Below are 13,245 nucleotides of genomic sequence, written 5' to 3' on the forward strand. Positions count from 1 at the left end.
ATATTTCTTCCTGTAGGAAGTAACAACCATATTTTGACATGGCATTTATTGTTAAATTTGGATTTATAATTTTGTTGGTAATGCAATACCCTGTGTAACCAGTGAAAAAAAAGTTGGATATGTTTACCTCACTCATAGCTTGGTTCTTATCTTGACAAACTGCCAGAAGGTAAATGGCAGCTTTTATAACACATGGAGAAAGTATGTCCCCTATGCTCTGCGTGGAATTCAGAAATCCTAAAACTGCCAAGAATAAATCAGTTTCTGGTACCAGCCTGTTAAAAATACAAGTTACTCTTTTACAATATTGGTAAAAATGAAGGTGTCCTAGATGTGTCATCTAACATAAATGGAACTTGACTATTGACTTTTGTATGCCATACAGAATCATGATCATGGAAACTGAACCCAGGACACAAAAGAATGGCAGATGAAGTACATTATCTGTGCTATGGTATTTCAGTGTCTCTATGTGTAGTCTGCTCTTATGAGCTATATATTGTATACCAATAACATGCACAACCCCAAGTAGCATCCAATATTTTCAGAATCTAGATTGCCACAAGATAAAAGCTGCCACCTCAATCCTTCCAGACCAAGTTGGCAGCTTATTGGCCTGTATATGGAGCAGTCAGTATTGGTGTACAGTAAATTGCTCCTAAATTGCAGACTACACACAGAGAAAATGAAACACCAGAATTTGGGCAGGTTAGATTTTCCCATTGGGGCAAGGGCCGCATTGTAGGGATGCACTGAATCCACTATTTCGCGAAAGATTCAGCCGAATACCGAACCGAATCCTAATTTGCAAATGCAAATTAGGGGTGGGAAGGGGAAACCATTTTTTACTTCCTTGTTTTGTGACAGAAAGTCACGCGATTTCCCTCCCCACCACTAATTTGCATATGCAAATTAGGATTCGGATTTGGTTCGACCGGGCAGAAGGAATCCTGCTGAAAAAGGCCGAATCCCGGACCGAACCCTGGATTCGGTGCATCCCTACCGCATTGGCATCTTGGTATTTCCATGACTCTATGAGTAGTCTGTCTTTAGGAGCGATATACTGTACACAACTATATGCACAACCCCAAGTAGTATCCAGTGCTGTTACATTCTAAAGATGGGCATACATGTGCTGATAAAAGCTGCTGTCTCAGTCTGGAAGGAAGCTTATTTGCCTGTGTATAGATATGAACAATAAATGTAGTAATACTGCTACACTGAAATATTTCTTTAAAAGAGAAGGAAAGGCTAAAATTAAGCAAGCTTTATCAGAAAGGTATATATAAATACACCACTAAACCCTCAAAGTAATGCTGTTCTGAGTCCTCTGTCAAATGAAACACCTTCCTTCTATTATGTACACATGGGCTTCTGTATCAGACTTCCTGTGTACAGCATAAACCTTCAGGGCTAGGGCTCGAGCATGCTCAATTTGCTAATCTATCCCCTTCCCTTTCCCCCAATCCCTACTCCCCTCTCTGCTGTAATCTGAGCCCCGAGCGAGCAGGGAGAAGTAGGAAGTGATGTCACATCAAATTAATATGGCAGCTGCTATCCTAAACAAACAGAGAGAGAGCTTCTAGTGCTGTTTACTCAGCTATAGAAAAGCATTCTGCAGAATAAATATATTCTTATAGCTTGCACTATTGTGGCTAATCTATTGGCAATAAACTGCTTTGGTAGCCTTCCATCTCTTTTAAGGTCATTACAAAAGTTTCTTGTCCGTGCATGGTCTCTGATGCAATCCTAAACATAAGACTGTTTCACATGGCTCTGCACCAGGAGGGTGGTGGGGTGGCATTCTAACAACAACGTACAACATGACAAGAGTAAAGATTGTTCAAGCCTGTGTCCTGGATTCATGCAATGTGTTTTGTAACGTTTCACTAATAAAAGCTAGTCTAAACATCTGATTCCAAGAGGTGAGGCTTCATTTGATTTTGTGCAGCAAATAATTTAACAAACTAAACTTAGTGCAAGTTTTGTGAATGGTATTACCCCATTGAAGATGGTTTTCTTTAAAAGAAGTCATACCATATAATGAGACATGCCCCCCCCCCCAAACATAAAACATAATTGTTATTTAATTAGGACTGGCAAAAGGCCACTGTCTTGACGAGATCTTTGTTTATACATAGTTTTGTAACCAAATGTGTTTTTCACTAAATCCAGCAATTTCCCCATTCCTCATAGGCTTCGCTATTTTCACATTCGATTGATGTGTTCATTGCAAGCCACTGCAGCATTGTTGGTCTTTTAATATAAGATGTAAGATGTCTGATCCAAACCCTGAACTTCAGTGCTCACCAGGGCATTCAAACCCACAGAAAATTGTATTTTACCCAGTTGTTTTGCTCACTGATTTTGCTGAGCAGACTCTGTGCTAAGGCAATGTGTATGACAAGTTCTATTGCCACAACAGTCACAGCAGCAGCTGGTAATGACACCCCTGGTAAACTTAGCCTAAAAATGTCTAAAATACTGACAGTTTTAGCATAAACTTCTAAATTTACCTGTCCTCCCACACATATGCAATGAAAAAAATAATGATCAGTGTATACTGGTGACTCCTTAATGATCTGTTTGTAGTACAGCAATTTGGTGACTCCAGCAGAACACAAATATTTTCAGATATAGTGCCATTTATGTGGATCACATGCCTTTGCAATAGGTCTGCTACCTCTGTTAAATACATAATGCATAAATCTACTGTGAATCTCCTATTCCTTCATGATAAGATATTGACATATTCAAAAAATATGGAATTATTTACTTGTAATTTAAAATGTACTCACTTTTACTAAACCAGTTCAGGAAAAATGCAGATATAAAAAGCAACCAAAATTGCTCAAAAAAGAGAATAGCCTGTGCACAATTCATTAACAACAGATTCAAAAATATATTTTATCCGTATAGGCTAATTAATTAAATAAAGTGCTTGTGCTATAATATAAGCGCCATCAATTCATGAGTAAAAGATTGGAAAAGGAAAATAATGTAGAGGTGGAGTTGTCCCAAAGAAACTATCTAGATTTTTCTAGGCCCTGGGACACCACACGGAGGAGAAGGCAGGATGCTGAGGACTGCCGTCTTGAAATATTAATTTATAGTAGAGCTGACTCTACTATAAAACCAGCAAATCCCCAGTGCCTTAGAGTAAAAGAGATTGAAGGAGAATGATTGCCGCACTTAAAAAATGGCCACAAGGCTAATGAAGTTCTACCAATCCATTAATTAATATATGAAAAGGAAAAGGTGAAAGATTCTTCCATAAATATTAAAATAAATAAAAGTAGAAGGCTTGCCGACATGCGTTTTGCATATGCTTTATCAAGGCAAATGGGCTCGCTAATCGTTGCGTAGCTATTTAAGTCTCCCGTATATGTTGGCCCTTTTTTAAGTGCGGCAATCATTCTCCTTAAATCTCTTTTACTCTAAGGCACTGGGGATTTGCTGGTTTTATAGTAGAGTCTAACAACAGAGCTAAACATAATATATCAAGACCGCAGTCCTCAGCGTCCTGCCTTCTCCTCCGTGTGGTGTCCCAGGGCCTAGAAAAATCTATAGATCCACGTCAACACTATTTTCTTTTTCCGATCTTTTACACATGAATTGCTGGAGCTTGTTTTAATATATTTTTTAATCATGAACTCACCTTTAAAAAATTAATATAGCACAAGCACTTTATTTAATTAGTTAGACTATACGGATAAAATTGATTTTTGAAACTGTTGAATGAATTGTGCACCGGCACAGATTTAATTGGAAATTGTTGCACGTGATTATATTGGCACTAAGCACCTTATAGAACACAGAAGCACTTTATATTTATTCCTAAATCAAGTCTAATAATTTAAGGGAGTGTGGGATTTTACTGCTATTCTCTTTTTTGAAAAGATATTGATATATAGCAATAAAACATCAAAATAATATCAAATAAAATAAAAATTGCAGTTTTATAATACAGATGTGCACTCTATAAAAAGTAGACAATGAATTTGCTTTTTAACAATACATGATCTATTCTCTCTCTAGGCAAGAATTTTGGGTTCCAAACTCTCTCTCTGCAGGCCCTCTCTGAAAAAATGGTAATTTAAAAGCTCACAAGTGTACTCCTGTGGTTAAGATGTCAATCTCTCTCTTGGCGAGACAACTTCAGAAAACCAAGCTGCATATGTTTTCCCACAGGTGATTTACTTTATTGCTGATAGGAAAGCATTTTCGGGAGATTTGTTGACCTCAGTAGCTCAAATTTAAACGTGGGCAACAAATCTCCCTGTGTGCCAGTACACTAAATAAACATAGCTCAGCACTGATCGCTAATAACACTCTTAATTGTTACTACCAAATGCATACCTCATATGGGGATTAATAATTTGGACAGCTGTTCCCCACATTGGAATAAATTGTAAGATGTTAAATAATAAAATGTTAAAGGAACAGTTCAGTGTAAAAATAAAAACTGGTTAAATAGATAAAATATGTTTTCAATATACAGTAGTTAGTTAACCAAAAATGTAATGTATAAAGGCTGGAGTGAGCTGATGTCCAATATAACAGAACAGAACTTCTTGCTTTTCAGCTCTCTAACTCTGAGTTAGTCAGCAACTTTAAGGGGGGCCACATGGGACATACAGTAATTATTCAGTGAGTTTGCTTTTGATCCTCAGCATTCAGCTCAGATTATGACTCATGTGCCCCCCTCAAGTCACTGATCGGTTACTGCGTGGTTACCAATCAGTGGAAACCAAGAGAGCTGTAAAGCAGGAAGTAGTATTTATTTTTATACTGAATAATTCTGTTTCTTTTTACATGCAGTACATAATGGTACCACTTGTAAAAAAGACAAAAAAATGTGTACTGGTAAATCGGTCCCTTCATATTTTTCTGTCCTGCTGACCCCTTCATTTGTTGTTTAAAAAAAATCAAAGTGTACTTGTATTTAGTTATGTGGAATATATTTGCTCAAAATCTTACCATTTAGAGAATTAGCACTCTCAACTTTCAGCTTCCACAATGTGCAGCACAAATTACACAGGAAGTCTGAACAAGCTTGGTTCAAATTAGGATACCTTAAGCAAAACAACATTTGTTATAAAAAAATGTGTATGAGAAGAATACTAAAGTGAGCTGTCAGCAGTTTTGTTGCATGAATAAATGGCTCTTTTGTGTTTTATGTTTCCAGTTGTGCTGGAAAAGCATTTTTGGGGAGGGTCTCTCAATGGGCCTCTGTCACTAAAGACTGTGATTTGCTGGACAATAAAAGTTTAATCTCTAATTAAGTAATTAGTGAAAAATGAGTGCCTTAAAACAAAAGAATAGTTGTATTAAGGGAATATATTTAATATCCTGTAAATGATATCCTTATGAATGGTGACTAGTGATGTGATCATATATATAAACGGTAAGTAGTGATGTCATTTTTGTCACATGACTCACTAATTATTGTGTATTATAATAAAGTACACCTTGTTGTAAAATATGAGGATATTAGAAGTAACCTCAGAGTTCCATGACCAGCATAAAAACACAAGGCCATGGAACTCCTAGGTGACTTATAATATCCTTATACTGTACTTTATTCACTATATATATATATATATATATATATATATATATATATATATATATATATATATATATATATATATACACACACACACAGGTATTTGGCAAACATGCAGTACTTTAGCTTTAGCCTGTGTTGACACACTTTCTCTTTCATAAGAAAAATAATATTTTCAATAATAATAGTAACAACTCACCTCTGCTCAAAATGATAAGATGCCTTCATTTTAAGAGCTAGTCTAATAAACGAAACAGAAGCTGTAAAAGACAGATGGGATTTCATTTGTTTTATTTGTGCATTCCAAAACTTTATTTGGTAAAAAGTAAAAAAGAAAATGTTACTGCATACCTTAAAATGGTCCTCCACTCAAAACAGTTTTTGGCATAAAGAAGGAAAGTGAGTTCTGTAATTGTTATATATATATATGTTTATAGTCTCTGCACTCTCATTATGAATCCTGAAACAATTTTGCAACCCAGCTAATTAAAATACCTGGTGGAGTACTGACTCCTGTTACACTGTGTAGAGGTCAGGCCAGAACTGAAAGGGATAAATACATACAATTCAATTTACAATTTTAATATAAAATTATCTTTATTGGAAGAAGAACCAGCCTATGGAGTGTTTTTAAGGTTTACATGATTTTCTAGTAGATTTAAGGTATGAAGATCCAAATTAAGGAAAGATCCGTTATCCAGAAAACCCCAGGTCCTGAGCATTCTGGATAACATGTCCCATACATGTACTTTAAAAAACAAATCATGAAGACCAATTGAAAAGTTGTTTAGAATTAGCCATTGCATAACAAACTAAAAGTTAACTTAAAGGTGAACCACCCCTTTTTACGGTCAAGTTACTAAACTTGGCAATGTACTATATAACATTCAGCCACGTATGTCATATATTGCTTATATTTTTGTCTTTTGAATAACGAGTGCAATGCCTGTGTGTCCAAGAATTAGCCACATCCCCTTAAACTGCTGCTTCTAATCCTTTATGAGTAAATTGTGGCATTAAGGGGCTCATTAATTAACTGTAAAGGTTTTTATTGGGTTTTTTTCTGCAATTGTTGCGTAAAACCTTAGCTTTTCAGAAAAATAATCATAATTGCGGTGAAAAGAAATTTCACAATTTAATTTGCAGCAAATTTGCAACTACAATAGTTGGTATAACTGCCCCATACCCCCATATTTAAGAAAAGGCACTAAATTTGCCAGGAAAAATATACAAACTGGTACAGTAATAAAATACAAAGGTATTCATTTAGTTAGTCCTAATTTATGCCTTAAATGTCTTGTTATATTTTACATCGTATATATGCAAACAAGAAAGCATGAAGATGGGAACAACAATTAACGAAGGACTCCGTACATACCCAGTTTTACAGAAAATGCTTCCTTCATGGATGGTGCAATTATAAACAAATCACAAAGGATAAGGAAAAATGTCTCCATAGATGCAGAAATAAAAGTTCTTTCATAATACTTCTGTAAAAGAACAAATAGAAATTAAAGTTTATATTCTAATTACAGAAGCAATCATACTTGAAAATTATCAGACTACAACTGAAAATAGTTTTTTTATAGAATTGTTTGTGCCCACTAGGTTTTAACTGTTAGTATATTTGGTGTAAGTTTGGTAAATATGGCACAACTGTTGTAATACATAATATAATATTGAGCATACCAGCACTGTTGCATACCATCCAAAATTTGAAAAATGAAAAGTTGTGGCACGCGCAGTGCGGCAACATTTTGTCCATTCCCATTTTATGGCCACATCCCCTAATTACCATGTCTATTTTACAAAATTTGGCAGGTTATGATAGTTTGAACATATTTCTGGGAGTTTTAGTGCAATGTTTTATGTTATAACAGCTTTGCTAATGAAAGTGAATTGCTTATCTGAAAGTGGACCTGTCACCTACACATTTATAACAAAAGTCGTTTGCAAATTAAACATGGAAATCATATTTTTTTTTCATTAAAGCATTCATACCTGTTTATAAAGGCATTTAAATATCTGAGCTGTCAATCAAATATTACATTCCCCGCCTCTATGCCTGAGGCATAGAGGTGGGGCAGTCAATTACTTTCACTTTCCATTCAGCACTTCTTAGATGTCATTGCGCTCCCCACATTCCCCCTCCCTCCTCACACTCTATAATTGTGTAGGGCAATGTGTATGGGCATTAGGTCCCCCTTTTAGGCACATACTCAAAATTTTTGGGTGATACACAACTTGTCTTAACAGTTTCCCCAAAATGGCTCCTGCCTGCTTGCTGTGATTGTGTTATTCCGAGACTGAAGGAAACACAATTTAAATAATAAATGTAGTGTAAGTAAGTTTTATTTTGCTCAACTAACATGATAAAAAATCATTTGAAATTATTACGTAGGGTCACATGTCCCCTTTAAATAGTTACAATTGTTTCTTTGCTTATCTTAAATTGTTACAAAAGTATTTAAGTGCAGGCTGTTCTAGGCTCTCTGCCAAAAAGCCTCTTAGTTTAATTACTTTTCAGAAACTTTGGATCTTTTTCTCGAGTCAGTGCAGGAGATCAAAGAGAAAGTTGGGACATTTCAGTAAGAAACCCAGGACTGCGGGTTGAGCTGTCAAATTCTGGACTGTCCCGCAGTAAAACGGGACAGTTAGGAGGTATGCTGTTGCTACTGCCAAATTTACTAGGAAAGCTTGTCAATCTCATAGGCAATGTTAGAATTCCCACCATGAGTCAATATGAGGACAGGTGACACATAGGCGGGGCACTATGAATATTTTTTTTATTCTGTCACAGTAACCAGCAGATGGGGGCAATATCTAGCCACAATTTAAAACGTAGGAGATTTTTTTCTCTCACTTCACTGCTTATTCCAGAATTATTCCTCTTCCTAGCAGCTAGAATGGGACCTTGTTGTGTTTTTACTTTACTTTTAATTTCTGATTCACTGCTGTGCCCACAAGGTTTTAGCTGGTAGTAGTAGTATATTGGGTCTAAGTTTGGTAAAAATTACAAATCACTGCAACTGAATGTAAATGGTAACCAATATAAGTTTGAGTTTGCCTGTCACTTAATCCTAAACCTCAGAAAGACCAAAACTGGTTACATTGTGGCTAGAGTAGACAGTAGCTAAAATACAATATTTTCTTTATTTTCACATTACAAGATAATTTGCTATTACATTTAGAACTTAGCTAAAGTTACACATCTAGGGTGATGAATTGACAATTAAGAGTCACATACCAAGACAGTGGGGATGCACAGTTGATCACAAATCTTTAAAAGAAAGCAGGAAAAATTCTCTAAAGTCTCTTCACTTTGAGAAGTCGGTGCTGTGAATGCATTCTCCTGAGCTAATGGGTCACTTTGACACTCAAAAGCCAATCTTGGAAAAATAAAAATATATGCAGTTGTGTATACTGTTTACTCAATTTATAAACTGCTAATTGAAATAGTTGTGTTTTTAGATAATAAAGAGTAACTCAGATGTAAAACAAGGTACAGTACATTTGGAAAATAGTAGTTTTTTGGGGTTTTCTTTTTTGCTTTTGGACAGTTTTATTAACCTGAATATTTTTTCCTAATGCCAAACGTTTTGTTATAGGGCATATTATACTAAGAACAGACAAGGTACAAAATGCAAAAACTGCCACAATATGCTATTTTTTTCTACAACGCCCCCCCACCCCATTATCCAGAAAACTTTGAATTACAGGAAGGCCATCTCCCATAAACTGCATTTTAAGCAAATAATTAAAATTTTAATAAATTATTTCCTTTTTGTCTGTAATAATAAAACAGTAATTTATCCTTGATCCCATCAGAGATACTGGAGGCAAAACAATCCTATTGGGTTTAATTCATGATACAATTATATCAGCTCCACAGGCTATGGAAAAAACAAATAACAAAACCTAGTGCAATACTGTTAATATTCAGTGCAGTCACCAGGGTGTTGCAAACCTAATCTGTGTGTGTGTCTTTAACCGTAGAAAGCATATGTACAGATTTTTCTTGTGTGTTCTAAAGTGCTATAGTGGTTTCTACAAGTGCTATCTCTAAAATAAAATTATAATTAAGTAAAACAAGGTGCTGGTAGTACTTGTAGCACTACAAGGACCTTGTTTGACTTAATAGTGTACTGAAGTGCTTTACAGATTAGTGTTGCAACACCCTGGTGACTGCACTGAATGTTAACAATATTGCACTAGGATCTGTTATTTGCTTTTTTCCATAACCTGTGGCACTGATTAATCTTGCAAATTTTGTTTGCTTTTGCAAGTTTAACTCTTTTATGGGTTTAATTCATGTTTAGATGATTTTCTGGAAGATATGGTGATCCAAATTATGGTAAGGCCCCTTTATTCGGGAAACCCCAGGTCCCATACCTGTATTAAGCTTTCTTTACACTGTTCCTTACCTACAAGCATTGTGAAAACTCTGCAAAGCAGTAGTCAGAAGACGCCCTTGTTGTGTATTGATTCTAGTTTGATCCCTATTAATTGAATGGCCCTAAATAGAAAAAATAAGAAAACGTTCACTCATTCACAATAGGATTTCATAATAGAGGTTATGTTATTATATTATCCAGTAAAATTGTAGGAATGATTTTGGTATAAAACTAGAGATTTCTCTCCATTCAGTGAAGATCTTTACACTGTAAATGTAAAGTAATCATTTGTGGGTGGCTTATGCAGAATAAATACTGAAGGGGAACCTAAGCCCAAATATCCATTTGCACATTTAATTGTAGCGAATTTACATTATTAATGTAAATATCTAAATGTAAAGCTTCTCAACTCCTGGTCAATAACATCCCTCGCTTTCTTCTGAGTTATTGTCTGGGCCACCATATCTGATTAGCTTCTCCAAATTACAAGCACACACCCTGGCCCTCCTGGAACTCGAATCCCTGGTGCCCAGCGAAAATAGGGGATCAGCCAACCCCTCAACAGTCCAAACGAAAAGAAATTCACTGGCACTCAGGTAATGCTCGCAGGGTGAAACCCTTGCTTTAAATTTATTTAATGCGCAAGGGGTTGTCCCCGAAACGTTGCATGCCGCATTAAATAAATTTAAAGCAAGGGTTTCACCCTGCGAGCATTACCTGAGTGCCAGTGAATTTCTTTTCGTTTCCACCATATCTGATTGCCTAGGGGTGCCGTTTCATGGTACATTTGCATGACTGGCAGCTCTGGAATGTGCAAGTCAGGTAAGTGGAAAACTGTACACCTAGAGGCCCATTTATCAAAGGCTGAAATTATGTCAATATTTTCTGAAAAAAACTCAGATCAAATCCGCAAGGGTTTTTTCGGCTTATTTATTAATACAGTTTCCCTAAAATTTTGTTTGCAGGAAAAAAAACAGAATTTTATGAATTTTTCGGATTTTCCACCCGAAAACCCCGAAATCTTTGGGTTATTGCACGAAACCCAGCGCAGATGAAAAGTCTTTCGGACTTCTCCCATTGACTTATATGCCATCTCGGCAGATCTAAGATGTTGGATTTTCGGATTATGACTTTTTCCATCCTTGGGGTATAGTATAATAAATTCCGAAAAATTTGTGTTTTTTTAAATTCCGATTTTATACTAAAAAAACACAAATTTTTCGGATTGTCTGCATTCAGAGTTTAGTTAATAAACCCCATAATATGTTAAAGGCAAATCCCATGTCTTGAGTCATTTTAAGGGACACTACTATACAATAAATATAAGAAATAAACAACATGTACTTTTTGTGGTTTATCAGATCAAAAACCAGTCACGGTGCCATAGAAGTCAACGGAAAGGGTAACTTCAGCATTCAATCAATTCATTTTTAATTAAGTTTTTTTTTATCTGTGTTGGTGTTTTTTTGCCTTAACATAACACAAACAAAAATCATAGTAAAATACTGTATTTGCATTCTGACAAAATTATTAATGTTTTTATTAACTCAGATTGTAGGTAATAGGCCAACAGAGGCTGTTAATCACTTAGAATCACCAAATACTGCTTAAAATGCATTCAATGATGTATTAGACTTTAATAACTTTTAATAAATAATTATGCAATAATTACAATTGGGAACTACTTGGTGCTTTAACTTAATTGAATGCTTCTGTGGAAAGCTGTAAAGTATATGAACCATGTTGAAAACCCCAGTGTGCAAATCATTTTTCCCCACAAAAGTATGCATGGGTTAGGTTGGTGAGGGCTAGCAGAAAAAATTGGTTTCATTTGCAACTGAAAGTGTAAAACATATTTTGTTTTATGCACAATGTTTAATTTCGATGAACCAGTTTATTGGGAATAGTTTTTTCTTAGCAAAATGTTGCTGCTGTAACACTTTTGTGGTTGAATTTATGCTAGCTTGTCTGGTGTTCGTACTATTGCACTATTAACTGTACAAAATACAGGTTGTTGTAACCAGCAGAATAAAACAAAATATTAACCATCTCAGAAACAGTCTCCAAAGTGTTCTAAATGTGTTCCAAGCATATTGATCAGTAAAGAAAGTGTTTTATGCTGCACTCTTTGTGCTTTTGCTGATGGGGACATTTGAAGTTACTGAGAGGATCATGCTTTACTCACTGTATGCAGTGAAATTCCCCCTTCGTTTTTCTTGCTCTGACAGCTGCGGATAGGAAACTTCAGACAGTCCCTAACTGCTCTGCAGAGAAACGATATTAAAGCTACTAATCAACCTGCGGTTGTACCTCTATGTTTTCGATTTACCTGTTCTCTTTTTGTTATGAGGCTCTTTGAGACTTTTTGCGATACAAAACATTGTGTTTAACAGCTCTGTTCTAGTCTATACACACTCCAGTCACCATTAAAATCCACTTACTAATTTTTTCTTAATCACTGGAAGAGGCACATCAGCACAACGGTGAAGAATGTTACTGAGCAAGTTCTGCATTTCCATGTACTGCACTGGGATGCTTAAGTGATCCTTCCTTTAAATGTAAAGATGAAAAACAATGAACTGTTTAGACATTTTCCTGGTTTCGGTATACTGTACTGAATGACTATAGGACCAGTGAAGAAATCACCAATATGCAAGTGGGACCCAGGTGCTTGACTAAAAAGCAGAGAACTACACTTACCTGGATCACTTACAGCAGTTTTTTGTGCAAGTTTTAGTAACTACAATGTGATCTTCCTCAGGAAGAGGAAAATAATGTTAAAATGTTGTATTTAGCACCAATCACCTGAGAAATGCAGATGCTGATCTGTTGGCTTCTATTACAACCTCAAGAACAGGACAATTCACTGCCTCCTGAAGCACATCACATGTTAATCTGAAAATCCCTGGATTAGTAAACAGTTTGATTTGTACTGGCTGCCTGTGACAGATGCAAAATAATTGTTACTGTGTTATGGTAATGGATGATTCATCAGTTCTGTAATTCCTATTTGGGGATCTCAGTTACATAGACAAGACTGCATATTAACTGTGGAAATGCTGCTAATATGCCAGTGCTGCCATTGTAATACCAAGTGTGTTCTGTACATTTCCAAGGCCTGCACAATTGTTTATTTAAGAGAATAGCATCTTATAGAGGCACACTTGGTAAAATACAGCAAATTCGAAAATCCTTTTGGGTCAGGAACCACATCTGTACTTGATGCAGTTCTCTCCCAAAAGGCCTGCCTTGGTCCAAATCGTATATGACTGCTCAGTTTGG

At 35.8% G+C, this 13,245-nt stretch overlaps 1 protein-coding gene across 1 annotated transcript in view; it reads right to left on the reverse strand.

Annotated features, from left to right (window-relative positions):
• The window catches only part of LOC121403084 (meiosis inhibitor protein 1-like), a 34,723-nt gene that overhangs the window by 496 nt on the left and 20,982 nt on the right, over nt 1-13,245 (reverse strand). Inside the window, exons 11-19 of the mRNA XM_041590638.1 lie at nt 12,769-12,903; nt 12,405-12,513; nt 9,994-10,085; nt 8,817-8,958; nt 6,948-7,059; nt 5,769-5,829; nt 4,981-5,075; nt 2,517-2,685; nt 128-275 (exon numbers count right to left, since the gene is read on the reverse strand). Coding sequence (XP_041446572.1) covers nt 128-275; nt 2,517-2,685; nt 4,981-5,075; nt 5,769-5,829; nt 6,948-7,059; nt 8,817-8,958; nt 9,994-10,085; nt 12,405-12,513; nt 12,769-12,903 — 1,063 coding nt within the window. The remainder of the gene's footprint in view (nt 1-127; nt 276-2,516; nt 2,686-4,980; nt 5,076-5,768; nt 5,830-6,947; nt 7,060-8,816; nt 8,959-9,993; nt 10,086-12,404; nt 12,514-12,768; nt 12,904-13,245) is intronic.

The sequence above is a fragment of the Xenopus laevis genome, chromosome 4L (genome assembly GCF_017654675.1).
Source record: "Xenopus laevis strain J_2021 chromosome 4L, Xenopus_laevis_v10.1, whole genome shotgun sequence".
Taxonomy (NCBI): domain Eukaryota; kingdom Metazoa; phylum Chordata; class Amphibia; order Anura; family Pipidae; genus Xenopus; species Xenopus laevis.